The 18158-nt window shown below is 40.8% G+C and overlaps 1 protein-coding gene across 1 annotated transcript; it reads left to right on the top strand.

Moving 5' to 3' along the window:
* Positions 1-7687: 7687 nt before the first annotated feature.
* LOC128610763 (atypical chemokine receptor 2) lies at positions 7688-8803 on the top strand. Its single transcript, XM_053630179.1, has one exon. The coding sequence runs from the start codon at positions 7688-7690 to the stop codon at positions 8801-8803; it is 1116 nt and encodes a 371-aa protein (XP_053486154.1).
* The last annotated feature ends 9355 nt before the right edge of the window (positions 8804-18158 follow it).

Here is an 18158-nt window from a genome sequence, read left to right as displayed (position 1 = left end):
ACCCCTCTCACCCCCTCAGGGACTCTTCACCCTTTGCCATCTGGCAGAAGGTACAGGGGCATTTGTGCCACCACCACCAGACTCTGCAGCAGTTTCTTCCTTGAGGCAGTCAGATTACTCAACACCCTGCTGTTTCCCAAACTCACCTGGGCTAGTCGAACACCTAACTCAGCATGATTCAGCACACCTGCACTTTACAAACTTTCACTTTGAAATTATGGAACTGGTTTTTGCTGCTATACTTGTGCTGCTACACTACACAATAGTTTACAGCCATGTTCAGTGTATTTAGAAATAAATCTTAAAGTCATGTCTAAAATAGAATCATTTAGAAACTGTTTAAATCTGTGTTTAAATCTTTAAAGTGGTTTGTGTGTGTGTGTGTGTGTGTGTGTGTGTGTGTGTGTGTGTGTGCACGCGCACTGACATCTCACATCACTGTAGCACAATATTATGTCCTGACACTAATAATAATCATAAATTGACTGAAAAAGAGGGTGCCAATACTTATTATGAACGACCGTTGAAGGGTCAGACCGTGTTTATGAAGACTCTGTGATGAAAGCTGTGATAGCGGGCCAGATGTTTAACACATAGGATTTTTACTGCATCATAAAAGTTCTTTATTTCTTGCTGTGGTGTCTCTGAAGACATTCCTGCTCAGTCCACTGGATAATAAAAGAAGAAATGGAAATGGAGGAGTCATACTGGAAAAAATGAGAACTATGACATGGTCTCCAGGAGGACTGTCCTCTAATAGATTATACAATAATATATTATGAAATATTGTAATAATAATTTAATATAATATTAATAATAAATAAAGCAGAGCCTGGTGGGTTTAAACACCTCCCTTTGCAACTGGATCCTGGACTTTCTGACTGGGAGACCCCACCTCCACCTCAAGCACCACCACACTGAACACTGGCGCCCCCCAGGGCTGTGTGCTCAGTCCACTGCTGTTTACACTGCTGACTCATAACTGTGCTGCAGAGTTCAGTTCTCATCACATCAAGTTTGCTGATGACACCACAGTCGTGGGCTTGTGATGAGTCAGCGTACAGGGAAGAGGTGAACCAGATCACGGAATGGTATAGAGACAACAATCTAGCTCTTAATGTTGAGACTAAAGAGAAGATTGTCGACTCCAGGTGAACCTGAGTGGACCACTCACCCCTGCACATCAATGGAACAACTGTGGAGAAAGTCAAAAGCTCCAAGTTTTTTCTGTGTGTACATGACTGAGGTCATCAGCCGGACTCTCAACACCACCTGCCTAGCCAAGAAGACCCAGCATCACCTCCACTTCCTGCGGAGACTGAAGAGAGCCAAACTTCCCCCTCCCCTCCTGACCTCCTTCTACAGAGGGATGATAGAGAGCATCCTGACCAGCTGTCTCACCATGTGGTACAGGAACCGCACAGCCTCAGACCGCAAGACCCTACAGCGAATTGTGAGGACATCTGAAAAGATCATCAGAGTCTCTCTACCCACCATCTACACCTCATTCAACATCCACTGCATCCGCAAAGCCACCAGTATTGCGGATGACGCCCTCACCCCTCTACTCTTTTCGTTCTTCTTTTCTAAATTGTTCCATACCAACACCATACCGTCGTGTAAGACACAACCCTTTAGTCAGGACTCACGATGGTCTGTTTTATCCGTGTAGTTTAGGTTGGTAATAAATACAAACTTAATGCAGTGACGTTTTTCACATAACAGAGGCCTTTTTTGCACTCAGATTTCATTTCATGCTGGTGATGTCGTGAGTAAGAGAAAGGGAACAGACATAAGGCAGGTTTTTACTGGTGAGAAAATAAGTTGAGGAGAAGTTGAGGAGAAGTTCAGAAAGTACACACTACATTTTTAAGGCCTTCATGGTAAAATTCATCACATAAAGCTGAACAGCACTGTATGAATTATAGCGTTTAAAGTGTTGTGTTCATGTGTTGTTTTAAGGATACAGCACAGTGGTTCACTGACGCACACATCTGCATTACACCAAGTAGTTCATCTGACAATCTGAAAACAGCTGACCCCCCGAGAGTCAGTGTATAATTCACACACTGGCAGAAGGTATTGGAGCATTCATGCCACCACCAGCAGTTTCTTCCCTGAGGCAATCAGATTACTCAACACCCTGCTGTTTCTCCACGCTCATCTGGGTTAGTCGAACACCTAAATCAGCATGATTCAGCACAACTGCACACGTGCACTTTACAAAGCTTATGGAACTATGGAACTGGTTTTTGCTGCTATACTACACAACAGTTTACAGTTTACAGCCATGTACTGTGTGTTTACTGTCCTGTGTATTTATTATCTGTGTAATCGTCTCACACTGTTGTGTATTTGCACTTTATGCAGACGTGTGTTCTGCTCTGTGTTGCAGCATGGTCATGAAGGAACCTCATTTTGTTCCAGTGTATGCAGTTGATGGTGCACCCGAATGCAGCACATAATGGTGTGTTTGCTTTTATTTTTGTTTGTTGAAGGCGGCTCATAATGTGCTGGAACATGCAGTTCCCTGTGGTTGTGTCACGGCACGTACAGCACGTCTGTGTGTGGATGTGTTTAATAGTCAAATTAGATTAGATTAGATTAGATTAGATTACAGCACGTGGTGGTTTAGTGGTTAGCACATTTGCCTCACAACTCTAGGGTTGGGGTCGATTCCCGCCGCTGCCCTGTGTGTGTGAGCATGTTCTATCCGTGCTGCGGGGGTTTCCTCCAGGTTCTCCAGTTTCCTCCCCCAGTCCAAAGACATGCATTATAGGCTGATTGGAATGTCCAAAGTGTCCATAGTGTATAAATGGGTGTGTGAATGTGTATGTGATTGTGCCCTGTGATGGACTGGCAGCCTGTCCAGGGTGTACCCCGCCTTGTGCCCCATGCTCCCTGGGATAGGCTCCAGATTCTCTGTGACCCTATAGGATATGTGGTATAGAAAGTGGATGGATAGATTAGATTAAATTAAATTATAACTCTCTTTATGTTATATATAAATTATGTTATATTAACACACAGACACAGTGTAGGATTCTGTCTCATGTTAAGGTTAAAATGAGTTATGCTTAATTCTAAACAGAGAGAAACACTGATATTTTTTTATTCCATATACATATTAAATATTTATATACATCAAGGCCTTGAATTTGATGTGGGCAGCTACAGGAAGCCAGTGGAGGGAGATGAAGAGGGGTGTGACATAGGTTCTCTTGGGCTGGTTGAAGACGAGGCGCGCTGCAGCATTCTGAATCATCTGAAGGGGTTTGATGGAGCTGCTGGGAGGCCTGAAAGCAGTGAGTTGCAGTAGTCCAGTTTAGAGATAAGAGCCTGGACTAGTATCTGTGTAGCCTGTTCGGTGAGGTAGGGTCAGATTTTCTTGATGTTGTACAGGCTGAACCTAAAGGACTGTGCAGTTGTTGAGATGTAGTCTGTAAAGGTCAAGCTGTCATCAAAAATCACCCCAAGGTTCCTGGCCGTCCTGGATGGCATGAGTCTAAAAGAAGAATCATTTAGAAACTGTTAAAATCTGATTTTAAATCTTTAAAGTGGTGTGTGTGTGTGTGTGTGTGTGTGTGTGTGTGTTTGTGTGTGTGTGTGTGTGTGTGTGCACTACAGATTTTATACACTTTACATGAATATAGCCTGACCACTATATGGCACAAAGTGAACACACACACACACACACACACACTATTTAGAAGGTAACAGACAGTGGACTGTTGATTAACATTATTAAGAACTACAGGCCAGTTTGTTTCGGGGGGTTTCTCCCTTCAGTCTCCTCTTCAGGAGGTGAAATGCTGATCAATTGGGTGAAGGTCTGGTGATGGACTTGTCCAGTCTAAAACCTTCCACTTTCCCCCTGATGAAGTCCTGTGTTGAGGTGGAAGTGTGTTTTGGATCGTTGTCTTGCTGCATGATGAAGTTCCTCCTGATTCATTTGGACGCATTTCTCTGAAAATCTGCAGACAGAATGTTCCTGTAAACTTCTGAATTCATTCTGCTGCTACATCATGAGTTCATCATCAATAAAGATTAGTGAGAATGTTCCAGAAGCAGCCATGCAAGCCCAAGCCATGACACTACCTCCACCATGTTCCACAGATGAGATTGTATGTTCTGGATCATGAGCAGATCCTATCTTTCTCCACATTTTGGACTTTCCATCACTTTGGTAGAGGTTCATCTTGGTTCCAGAACTTTTGAGGATCATCTCTGTATTTCTTTGTGAATTCCAGTCTGACTTTCTGATTCTTACTGCTGATAAGTGGTTTGTATCTTGTGGTGTGGCCTCTATATTTCTGCTCTCTAAGTATTCTTCAAACGGTGGATTGTGAGACCTTCACCCTGTCCTGTGGAGGTTGTTGGTGATGTCAGTGACTATTGTTTTTGGATTTTTCTTCACAGATCTTGTTAGTACACCAGTGTTTTCTTTCTTTTTCAGGACATTCCAAATTGTTATACTGGCTATACCCAATGTTTGTGCAATGTTTTCCCAGCTTCAAAATGGCTTGCTTTTCTCCCATAGACAGCTCTCTGGTCTTCATGTTGGTTTATCCTTTTTAACAACAAATGCAGTCTTCACAGGTGAAACCTAGGGCTGAGACCAAGAGTAGACATTCAGAGCTATTAATTCTTTAAACAATCAATGTAACAGGGCACACCTGGGCAGCAAGAAACACCTGTCAGTCACATGATCCAATATTTTTGATCACTTGAAAAAAAAATGAGTGGGTTCAAACAAAAGGTACCGCGTTCTAAGTTGTTTAACATGTCTAGATGTAAATATGAGGAAATGAAACCTGTAATTCTGATCTATCGTCTCATATTCAACTTTTGATCTCAAACCTGAATTTCTACAATGTACAGCTAAAACAAAAGAATTTGCCTTGCTGTTCCAATACTTTTGGAAGGGACTGTAAATCCAGGATTTATTCTGGATTTATGGAAATACTAGGTAAACTTTGGAAAAATATTAATCATGTGTATGTGTGTAGGATGTGTGCTTTATATTTTATTTCCCACTGTAACTATAGAAACTGAAAAAAATCTCTACAGAAATGATCCAGAATGCATTGCTGCAACAGTCTGACTCGTTCAATCGGTTAAAGTGTAAATGGTTTCACGTAGAACCCTTTAACAACCTTTAAGAACATTTTTTTGTCTGAGAGTGCAATTCCACACAGTGTTCAGATTAACAGGGTGCTGGAGGTTTGGGGTTTGAGACGGATGTGTTTTAATCATCTGGACTATTATTTGAGATTTCCTGTTTTACAGGAAATGCCACTTCACAATGCATTGGTGGGCGTGGTGATGCTGATGCTGGAGGGTGTGGTGGTGGTGTTTAAAGTCCCATCACTTACCCCTGACCTCTGCTTCCTTCCGTCCAGGCTCGGATATGTGATAAAAGTGTTGTTTACTGTTCAGATTTTACTCCTTCTTACTGGAATAGCCCTTAGATCCACACACCGCCCTTCACATGTGGAAGTGCTGATCTGTGTTTCATCTAAAATCACACGTGACATCACACAAACCATTAACAAGACCTTTATAACGAGGTAAGTACATGTTCAACACATTCATCCTACAGTGCTCTGACCTTACTGCTCAATAACAACATGAAGAAGAGGAAGAAAACAGAGGACAAGGACAAGAAGAATGAGAAGAAGAAGAAGATAATGAGGAGGAAAAAGGGGGAGGAGTAAGAGGGCACACCCTGGCCCACAATCACATACCCAATCATACACTCTGGACACTTTGGACATGCCAATCATGTGGACTGGGGAAGGAAACCAGGAAGGAAACCCAGAGGAAGCCCCCACAGCATGGGGAGAACATGCAAACACCGTACACTCACGGCCATGACAGGAATCAAACCCCCAACCCTGGAGGTGTGAGGTGACCATGCTAACCACTGAGCCACTGTGCGTCACTGTGATAATAACTCTAAGGATTTAAATGAAGCAGTGAACACACTTCACTATCATTTTGCAGAAATGTTTTTGGGTCAAGCAGCCACATGACGCCTCCTAGTGGTGTAAAAGGAATAGAAAATGCAATTTACAAATTTAAATTAGGTAACTAACATGTCAGAAGGACATGAACAAGCAGCGATCAGGAAGCGTGGATCTGTCATGGATCTATCTGGGGCAGAAACACATATAAAGAAAAAAGGATTTTAATAATAATATTATTTAGTGTGTGTAGGTGGGGGGTAGCAGGAGGGGATTCTGAGTAAGTTGTTGATAGTGGACTTCAGCACGAAGCAGGAGAGGAGCTACCAAGGTTAGGGTTAGGGTTAGTAGAGAGTGAACGGTTTGCATAAGTTCACGCAAGACCTGTCATGGTCCTGTCACATCAAGACCCTGGTGAAGAAAAAATGGCCCGTCAGTGTTTTTACCACCTTTAAGAGACTTTAAACTGCCCACTTCCTGAGCAATTCTTCCTGCATCCTGTACCGATCGAGAGCATCCTGACAGGAAGCATCACAGTCTGGTTTGGTAACAGCACCAGCAGGATAGGCGGGTCCTCCAGAGGGTGGTGTGATCCTACATCCTTCTTCTATTCATTCATCTTCAGTCACCACTTTATCCCATATCACTCTGTATTTTATAAATATTTATTATATATGTGGGGAATTTTCATCAATACATCTACCTCAGCTGAATGCTGCAGTGTTCTATTACACAAAACAACTGCATAAACCCTCACAGAATTCGTTGGCTTCTATTGGTTGCATGTTATGTCTAGTGGATACCATTACGGACCAGGAATGGTAAAGGTTTTAATGCTTAGCTGATGGTTTGTAATGGTATTTTAGTGGAAACCATTAGAATTTCTTTGATGGTTTCTGTTTTTTTTTTTTTTCCAACAGGGTTTTATCTAGTGAGTTTTTAGGGTAACCCTATAGCTCAACTACATCTAACCGCCCCCCCCACCCCACCCACCCACCCACACACACACACACACACACACACACACAATACCTGAAACTAGTGCAAAAAAAAGTGGGCATCAGCGTAGGGAAACGAGGTCATTGGTTCACACACACTTCCGATTTCCGGACATTTTCCAGTCCATTATCCTCGTTTCCCCTCTCCCAGTCTTCACTAAACCGTATATCTGAGAATAGACATGGTTCTGCACATCATACTCATCACAGACACACACACACACACACACACAAACACACACTCACATATTAGATTTCATTCTGATTGCTTAGTGATTAGTATTTAAATGGGATTTAAATTGGATGGAGCTGTGAAGGACTTTATATTGATTTTTAGGAGATCTGATCTTCACTACTCCAGTACAAACCTTCAGACAGAAACTACATGTATATTGTCTTTGATGTTAGTATTTGTAAATATAATGATACACACTCGACTGTAGAGTGTAATAAGTGTTGAGATGATAAGAGGTGAAATTATTGAATAAAGTCACAAATGTTCCGTTCTACTGTGAAAGTGGGGCGCAGTAAGAGTTAAGGAGCTCATCGCTTTCTGTCTTTCCTCCATCTGTTTTCTTGCAGTGTGTGGGGGTGTGTGTGAGTGTGTGAGTGTGTTTGAGTGTGTGTGTGTCAGTGTGTGTACGTGAGTGTATGTGGGTGCGCGCGCTGTATAAACCACTTGCTGTGGCGTTTGTAAGTGAAGCTGAAGCGGGGCACGAGACCATGGATGTCACTCAGCCCGCGCGCACTAACGAGTCGGAGTACGAGTTCGATTACTCGGATTATTACGAGTTAGACGCGCTGGCGGACTTCCGGCCGTGTGAGAAACTTCAGGTGAAAAAGTTCAGCCGTTATTTCCTGCCCGCGTTTTACTCGGTCGCGTGCGTGCTCGGTCTGCTCGCTAACTTCACCCTGCTGTTCGTGTTCACGCGCAGCAAACCGGCGAGACGGGCGCATCCCGCGTGCGTGCTGTGCGCAGACCTGCTGTTCACCTCCACCTTTCCGTTCTGGGCGGTGTACGCGTCGGGCGACTGGATCTTCGGCGCGCGCGCGTGTAAGCTCGTCACGCTGGTCTACGCGGTCGGTTTGTACAGCAGCAACCTGTTCGTGGCGTGTGCGGTGCTGCGGAGCTGCGTGGACGCCGCGTGCGTGTTCCGGTGCCTGGGCCGAGTCGGAGAGACCAAGAAAAATGTAGTGTGTTGCACGTGCGTGTGGATGCTGGCGTGTCTGGCCGCCTTGCCGCACGTGAACTTCGTGGAGGAGCGACATGTCCACGGCGAGACCCAATGCTTGTACCACTACACACACAGCTGGAAGATCTACACGCAGCTCCAGCTGGTTGTCCTCATCTTTGGGATTCCATTCCTGCTCTTGCTCGGTTCCTCTATCACCTTGTACCTGCGCACACGTTCCTCAGGGCGTTCCAGGATGGCGAGACGTGCGATCATCTCCACAGGGCTGTTCTTCGTGCTCTGGTTCCCGTACACGCTTGTGCTAATACTGCACATCCTGCAGTACCTGCACGTGGTCTCGGATTGCAGTGCGAGTCTGCACATGGACCTCGCCATCCAGAGCACCGAGTGCATCGCTTTCTCTCACGTCTTCATCAACCCTGCAGCGTACGTGCTGCTCAATAAGCGAGCGTGGAGGGCGCTCAAAGGGGAGTGTGTGAGCCCGAGGGAATACCTGCTGGACGTGTCGGAGAACATGGACAGCATGTCGAGTCAGGACAGCGGCGTGGAGTTAAGGGCGCTCCAAAGTGTTCAGAGTTTCTCAAATCCTGAGTATGAGCGAGGAAGCGCTGAGAAACAAGGCCACTTCCTACCACACGCCACATGACCTCAACTGAGCCCACAACCAAGTGTCTCTACATGAGTCTGGAATAAATGACACATCAAAATCTGGGCAAAAGTAAACAGCATTGTGCTGCTTATATTCTATTAAAAGAATTGTTATTTTTATATGAATAATCAGAATTTATAGCCTGTATGTAACTTGTTTATGTAAATACACTTTATATAAATATAGCATTATTACTGGATTTTAGCCACTTTATTAGACCATTATTTGTACAATACCATGAGGAACACACTCTTGCTGAATTAAATAAATCAGTCAATAAAGGAACACACCCTTCTCTATGTGGTGTCATTGATATTAAAACAAACGGTCAGCTAGAATGAATTTCTGATCCTATCCACACCCATGTGTAAGCCATGTGTGAGCAGGGTTTTCCTCAGATTTAAAAAAAAAGCTGCCCTCCAGCTCACTTTTTCCTCACCAGATGCGTGTAGTCATGGCAGGAGAAAAACAGGCAGGCTGAACAACACTGACTAAAGTTATTTATATGTTATGAAACCACAGTGTTAGTCACCACTACAACATTTCAGCTAGTTTAAACTGATTCATTGTGCTTTATCGGGGTGGATTAGTGGCGCTAGGATGTGGTGCTCTCACTGCTATGGACCGGGTTCAACTCCTGGTCAGGGAAACAACCCCAGACACTGGGAAGGGTTGCATGAGTCAGTGCCGGTCCCAAGCCCGGAAAATGGGGAGGGTTACATCAGGAGGGTGTGAAATCCATATGTGTATGGGTGATCCGCTGTGACGACCTCGAATGGGAGAAGCCAAAAAAGGGGAAAATAGGGGTTCCTAAAGAGGCTCTTCTTAAGGAAGAATCAGACGCATGTGATCGTGTGCTTTTTAACATTATTGTTATGCCCTGAATTTGCTCACAATTCAAGTGAACCCAAACATGTGACATGATCTGAATAATATTTGATCATGTGTGAAAATGTGAGAAAAATATAATCACTGTTCTCAACAGCCAATCACTGATCGACGTTGTTCCTGACAACCAATCACTGATCACCATTTGCTATTTTCTTCAGCATAGAGTTTGGTGTTAGTCCATACCAGCATCAGACTCACGTAAGACTAAGGGCCTAAACTCTGAAGGCAGAGCTTGTATGTTCTTAAAACAGACATGCTCTACTTTAAAAACAAAACAAAACATTGATGTAATGAAACAAACGACTTTAGGAGGATTTACACATGTACATCTACTTCACCAGGCTCGACTGGAAGTCATACTTTATTTGTTATCACCTAAGTCTGAGTCACCTGAGTCTCACAGGACAGCCTTCGGGCAAAGTGGAGGATTTATGTTTATTTTAACAGATAATCTCAATGTAAACCATGTGCCAGAAATTCCACAGGAGGAGATATGACTTAGTAGGAGATCATCGGGGCCTTCTACATGATCTGTCTTAATGCTGGGCAGAAATGATTAGCAGGTTATTAGTGAGTGAATTCCATAGCTGAATGACTCTGACTCTTACTGTTGTGGTCATATTTATTAAACGTAAACACTGACCTCCTCTGGACCTGTTCTTCATGCCTCTTCTTCACTGAGTAAAAATAAACATGCTCTTTTCACCCCAGATTAATTCGATCAGGTTTTAAATCTCTTATCAAGATCTTAGCACAGGTTTCTCTGGTTTGCACGAGCATGAGAGTAAAAATACTGAGCTGGAAAACTCAGTCCTGCCGTTACTGCATCGGTTTTGTCTTGACCACTTCGGTTCTCACAGTGCATGGCCCACTTCCTGCTTTCGTATCGCAGGTATCTGGCAGGTATCTGGTGCTTCAATCCAAACTGCACCATTTCTTGTTAATGGTTGGAGAGATTTTCCTGATAGTTCAGAGAATGATTTCTGTTTTACTTTTTGTCGTGTAAGCCTTTTTTTCTGCTAAATATATTGTTCTTGATTTGAGAGGAAATGGAAGTGTTGTACGGATTTTGTGATTCATCAGCAGCTCTGCAGTGGAAAGGTCACATTTCAGGGGTGAAGCTCTGCAGCTAAGCAGTGCATGGTAACGGTCAGAGTGGCTGTCAGCAGCTTCCAGTAGCAATTGCTTGAGAATGTGTACTCCTTTTTCTGCTTTACTATTAGATTGAGTATACTAGCCACCTGGTGTATATAGTTATAGTATTTTGAGAATTCAAGCCACTCTTTGCAGATGAAGCATGGACCATTATCACTCCTAACAGCGTGCAGAATTCCATTGGAAGAAAGATCTCACACACTTGCTGATGTGTTTGACAGCCGTGTCCATCTCTGGGAAGTCAGAAAGGTAAATAAATGACTACTAAATAGTCATTACCATTTAGACAGAAGAGGCCCATTTCTATCTTCTTTCCAGTGTTTCCATCATATGCTCCACTGCTCCATTGCTCACACAATTCCAAATGGCTGATGTCATAGAAAATTATGGAGAACTGAAGATAAAATATTTGGAACTATCCAGTCTATCCAGAACTTATTCCAGTTTCAGATGCCAGAAACCCTGTGAAGCATCCAGCTTTTTAAAATATTTGGCACTTGCTAATGCATTGGGATCTGATGGTTCTGGTGTTTATTCATGCATAGTCTTAAATTTCCATTCTTTTTAAAATAAAAAAAACACATACCATGGGTTTGAGCCAGTTTGTTGGCTCTTCAGATTTCCTGATAGCTCCAAGTGTTGTCATTCTGACCAGTTCCTTCTTTAAAATGTCATCTGAGTGGTGCAGAAACTTTCTGCACCTCTGCTTGTGTATTTTTCCTTCAGGTGATTTTTTAGGTGAAACACCAAAAGCTTTGAAGACATCTGCAAAGCTTTGTACTATGGAGTCCACAGAGTTTGTATCAGGTTTAATTGCTCACATGCTTTATCACTGAATCCAGTCCTTCAGTATCAACAGAGGTGAAGTTTCTTAGAGCCACATGTTTTTTAAAGGCGTGTTCCAAGAGTCCATTCTCTTCCCCTTGTCGTCTTTTAGTACTAATACTGATTTTCTGGGCTTTTCTTTCAATGTTTTGATGACGTACTGATTATGTTTGCTTTTGAACACGTTTCTAACTTTAATGGAACCAGAGCTCCCTTCACATGTATTGGTGCTATCCATTTTCCTTCTTTGACCATTTTAATTCCCCCCATTGTTGCCTAAAATCATCATGAATGATTACATCACCATGGAAACCCATGTGATGACCCCGCCCCCAAACCTCACTACATTTACATTCATTTACAGTTATTCATTTTATCCAAAGCGACTTACAAATGAGGAAATTCAAGCAAAGCGAGATATCAAGCGGAGAACAATACAAGTAGTGCTACTGTACAAGATTTATAATTGAGTTCTAGAGAAGCAAAGTGCACAGAGTAGTGGTGTAAGAGCCAGAGGAAGTTTTTTATTTTTTATTTATGAAGATAATGTGGGGTTGGTGTTTTAGGGGTTAGTTACGTGTTCATGGAAGAGGTGGGTCTTTAGCTGGTTTTTGAAGATGGTGACAGTTTCTTCGGTCCAGACTAAGGTTGGAAGTTCATTCCACCACTGAGGAACAGTTAGTTTGAATGTTCTTGAAAGACACCTTGAGCTACTCTGAGTAGGTACTACTAAACGTTGGTCATTAATCGATTGCAGATTGTGTGAGGGAACGTAAGCCTTCAGGAGAGAGTTGAGGTAGGGGGGTGCTGTTCCAGACAAGGTCCTGTAGGTGAGCATCAAAGCCTTGAATTTGATACGGGCAGCCAGGGCTTTTTCTGTCTCTGCTCCTTCCCTTTGGAAGTCTCTTCCTCCTGAATGCAGGGAAGCTTAGACCTTTGGCATTTTTAAAGCTCAACTCAAGACACACTATTTTAAGCTTGCCTTTGACTGTTGATGTCTACTTTTATTATTATGATTAATGTTTTTATTCTTATTAACTTTTATAATGTTTTATTTTTTCTGTGTACTGCTTATTTTGTGTACATCGCTTTGAGAAGCTGCTTTTAAAGGCGCTTTATAAAATAAAGTTTATTATTATTATTAAATCATAGAGTCATCAATCATTTTGACAGTTTGACAGACAATGCATGTTATTACTACTTTTAGGGCTTATTTTTTCCTTTAACCTAAAGCTCTATAACTGTTTGCATCTCTGTAGGTCTCTTATCATACTATCACAGATCGCTAGCTCAGTGTGTTAGCCATGTGTTTGACTGTAACCTGAATATTTAAAATGCCAAAATAAAACTAGTTTGATGTTTTTCTTCCAACATTACAGCTATTAACATTTTTTCAAATGTAATTCAGTGTAATGTAGTAAATGTAACTAAGAATTGATTAAATTAATGGTGGATGACAGATTTTATTTATTTTTTAGCTTAAATTAGCTTAAATTCAAGTGGAAAATTACACGTCTAGACGTTGTTTGGTGAAAACAAGTAGAAATAACTGAAAATGATTCAATATTTTCTTATAAAAATGGATTACGTTCCTAATTTAGCGCATGCCAAGTAAAGCAAACATTAAAAAAACATAACCCTAACCCTTTCACAAAAAAGTGACCCCATTTTTTGGACAAGGGGCGGAGTTTGTTTGATTGACACACCCACAATGTCAAAATGCCTGTTTGTGATTGTCTACCTGACATTTGCTAGTCGGAGATTGATGATAGTGGGCTGATTACTACAAAAACACTAGTTATTAATTAATATTAATGAATAAAAAATGATAATTAACAAACTAAAACATGTTAGTGTTCGGTTCAATTCTGCATCAAGACCGAGTCTGACATGGATGTGTGACCACCACCACCACCACACATGACAGACTCCATGTCAAGGCAGAGACCAAACACTCAGATGTGCTAATTTGCTGGTTGTAGTACCTTCCTAACCTGACACGAACATTCTCTTGAATTAAATAAACAACCCATCTACTTTTGTGTGATCATTTTGTACAAACATGTACACAGGACATGTTAAGCGTAGTCCATTCTTCTATCAAGCAATGCAGTGTAATCCTGTTTTATTTATATCATAGCACTAGGGGGGTTAACAAAATGAAATGACACAGAGTTTGCTAGTTATATAAAAAAAATGAATAAAGACATTCCACAGGAAGCTGTACAACACATGTAAAGGTTTGCCAATGAAAACACATTTCCTCTTGGCTCATACAAATTCCTGAGACCAACTACAGCTGAACATTACAAATACTTATTTATATTATAACTTATTGTCTTTAGTATTTTAAACATAAGAACTATTTTTTTTTTTTTATAACATAGTCACTTGAAATGTATAGGTGCTATATAACTCCACATGCAGAGATAGACATTTTGTACTGTAACGAAAGCATTACAAAGTACTTGTTAATGGAAATGATGTTATGGTCTCGGGTGGTGCTGGAAAAAAAATAAACCCGAAACCTAGACAAGGCTGAGTAAAATTCCCCCTGAGATGATGACGAGACCAAGACCATTGATTTGTAGACCAGTCTCAAGTACAACACTAAAGAAATGTGCAGATGAATTATATGTTGAAGTAAAGAGAGAAATAAATGTAGTTTTGTTGAGATGTAGTGTATTAACAACACATTCTACTGCAATACATTGTTAGCTATGTCATCAGAAGGACCTGCACTGACAGGAAGTGTCAGTAGTGGAGAGAAAATGTCTCGACTCTCTCTTTACTTCTTCATCGGAAGAGCTGAGGTAATAAATCAGGATGTGTTGGAGTTCACAATGCAGCATGTTAAAGATAGAAGTGTTTCTCACATTGTTCCTGAGTTCCTTAAACAAACTATAACAGATTTCATGGTGGCCAAAAGAGGGCAGTATACGCAAACTAATTCATCACAGTGTGTCGGGTTTCCCTCAATCTTCCACACAGAGATAATGTCCTTTCTTTATTTTATACTATAAACCCCTAGAGTTTGTATATCTGATTTCTTTGCTTAAAATTAGAATCCTAATATGAACCATTTTATAATATTGAACTCATTACAATAGTGCACATACTATTGACTCCGCAGGTTCAGTGAGGTCCGTTTGGAGTAAAAATATTTACACCACTGTGCTGTTAATTTCTGGATTCTGATAGATCTGAAGGTGTTAGTTTTTTTTTTTTAAAGCAGATCTGAAAGCAGTAAACATGAGTTGGAAAGAGACATTGTCATGGTTTCTGATTATTTTCTTGGACTGAGAGATCAGGCAGATATTCCATGAAGCGAGCCAATAAAACAGGGTTTACTGAAATAGCCTTGTTTGATTTAGCACAGAGGTTCCAGATTAGACCTCATGAAAGTACCAGAGGGTACCAATCAGCCCATTCAAAGTCACAGAGTTCAGACCTTTCCCCCATTCTGAAGTTTGATGTGAACATTAACTGAATCTCTTGACCTGTATCTACATGTTTTTTTGTATTGCGCTGCTGCTACATGATTAGATAGATTGGATTAGCTGATTAGATAACTGCATGAATGTGCAGGTGTACATCTGTTCCTAATAAAGTGGATGGTGAGTGTGTATATATACAGTGCCCTCCAAAAGTATTGGAACAGCAAGGCCAAGTCTTTTGTTTTCACTATACACTGAAGACATTTTGGCTTGAGATCAAAAGATGGATATGAGACGATAGATCAGAATTTCAGATTTTATTTCCTGATATTTACGTCCGTCACAAAAGGTGCCATGTTCTAAGTATTTTATCACATCTGGATGTAAATACGGGGAAACAAAATCTGAAATTCTGATCTGTCATCTCATATACATATTTTGATCTCAAGCCAAAATGTCTTCAGTGTATAGTGAAAACAAAAGAATTGACCTTGCTTCTCCAATACTTTTCGGGGGTGGGACTGTATACTGTATATACACATGTACAACTACTCCACCAGGCTCGACTGGAAGTCATATTTTATTTGTTATCAACTAAACTCTTGACTGTGTTGGTGTTACAGGAGACGTTGTGTACGTTTTACTCTTGCGTTTTTCTTTCAAAATCAGAGTCTCACAGGACAGCCTTCGGGCACAATGGAGGATTTATGTTTATTTTAACAGATAATCTCAATGTAAACCATGTGCCAGAAATTCCACAGGAGGAGATATGACTTAGTAGGAGATCATCAGGGCCTTCTACATGATCTGTCTTAATGCTGGGCAGAAATGATTAGCAGGTTATTAGTGAGTGAATTCCATAGCTGAATGACTCTGACTCTTACTGTTGTGGTCATATTTATTAAACGTAAACACTGACCTCCTCTGGACCTGTTCTTCACGCCTCTTCTTCACTGAGTAAAAATAAACATGCTCTTTTCACCCCAGATTAATTCGATCAGGTTTTAAATCTCTTATCAAGATCTTAGCACAGGTTTCTCTGGTTTGCACGAGCATGAGAGTAAAAATACTGAGCTGGAAAACTCAGTCCTGCCGTTACTGCATCGGTTTTGTCTTGACCACTTCGGTTCTCACAGTGCATGGCCCACTTCCTGCTTTCGTATCGCAGGTATCTGGCAGGTATCTGGTGCTTCAATCCAAACTGCACCATTTCTTGTTAATGGTTGGAGAGATTTTCCTGATAGTTCAGAGAATGATTTCTGTTTTACTTTTTGTCGTGTAAGCCTTTTTTTCTGCTAAATATATTGTTCTTGATTTGAGAGGAAATGGAAGTGTTGTACGGATTTTGTGATTCATCAGCGGAAAGGTGGAAATCCATACATCCATCAGTGGAAAGGTCATATTTCAGGGGTGAAGCTCTGCAGCTAAGCAATGCATATACATATTTTGATCTCAAGCCAAAATGTCTTCAGTGTATAGTGAAAACAAAAGAATTGACCTTGCTGCTCCAATACTTTTCGGGGGTGGGACTGTATACTGTATATATAGTCAGGTCCATAATTATATTGGACATTGACAAAGGTATGAGTTACATGAGCTCTAATGCAGACTTTCAGCTTTAATTTGAGTGTTTATAGATCTACATCTGGTAAACAGTGTAGGAATTACAGCACTTTATATGTGGTTCCCCCATTTCAGAGACCAAAAGTAATTGGAGAAACATAGTTAATAAAATTAGATTAAATTGTCATTTTTAATACTTGGTTCTGAATCCAGACTCTTTCCAGGACCTTTGTTAGAATTCAAGAAAGGTTTTGCATGCTTAGTGGTTGGAATCATTGCCATGAAGTTGTTAGGTCCCGTGTTCTGGCCCCATTTGCTCTGGTAAAAACTTGCTTCTGCCAGGATTGCTTTCAGCTGATTCAGGTTCTCTGCTCTTATCTTTTGAATATTTTTGCATTTCTCATGATTTGTTTCATAATGTCTCATGATAAATTAATTAATTATTGGAACAGTCACTCGACATTTGAGGCACATGCATTTGCTCTGGCTCTTGATGATAGTGTTCTTGTTACCAGCTCTTCTGAAATCACCCCTTCTCACTGTTAACTTTGTGCTTTTTGTCTCTAGCCATGACTAAATATTCAGTTACAATTAAGATGCTTAATGCATACTTGAACTCAAGTTAAAAGTACAAATAATAGACTGGGACAATGTCACATAACTGAGATTTCTTTTAATTAATTTCTGTAATTGGAGTAATTTAAGGCCAGAGTATTATTTAATGTATCTTTCAGTAAAGCCAGACAACAAACAGCAGCTTAATAAAGTTGAGGAATGTGTAAAGGACACTACACACTGGATACTTATTAACTTCCTTTTACTTAATTCTGATAAGACAGAAGTACTTGTGCTAGAACAGCATGTAGCTAGAAGTAAACTTTCTGATCACATATTTACTCTGGATGGACTTTCCGTTTCGTCATGCGCAGCAGTAAAAGACATTGGTGTGATTATTGACTCCAGTCTATCATTTGATGCTCATGTAGATAATATTACTAGGATAGCCTTCTTTCATCTCAGAAATATTTCTAAGATAAGAAATATATTGTCACTACATGATGCAGAAATACTAGTTCATGCTTTCGTCACCTCTAGACTAGATTACTGTAACGCCTTACTGTCTGGATGTTCCAGTAGGAGCATATATATATATATGTATATATATATATATATATATATATATATATATATATACACACACACACACTACACATACAGTATTTCATTTGATAGATGACATTATCTTAAAATTACGAGCGTCTGAAAGCCCTCTACTTTGCTTGTTACACATTTAGCCTCAGGATTTTAATGGATATGTAAATCCTAACTGGTTTAGGATCCTAATTTAGACAATTAACAAATAGGTCAGTTTTGAATTGGCTCTATCCCTGGGATAAATGAACATTTATAAACCACAGCTACTAGAAGAGCTGTTAGGAATCATAACTCATGTGACGATGAGGGAATTATACATAATGCAG

This window comes from Ictalurus furcatus, chromosome 7, assembly GCF_023375685.1.
Source record: "Ictalurus furcatus strain D&B chromosome 7, Billie_1.0, whole genome shotgun sequence".
Classification (NCBI taxonomy): domain Eukaryota; kingdom Metazoa; phylum Chordata; class Actinopteri; order Siluriformes; family Ictaluridae; genus Ictalurus; species Ictalurus furcatus.
This window is presented reverse-complemented; position numbering and strand designations above follow the sequence as displayed.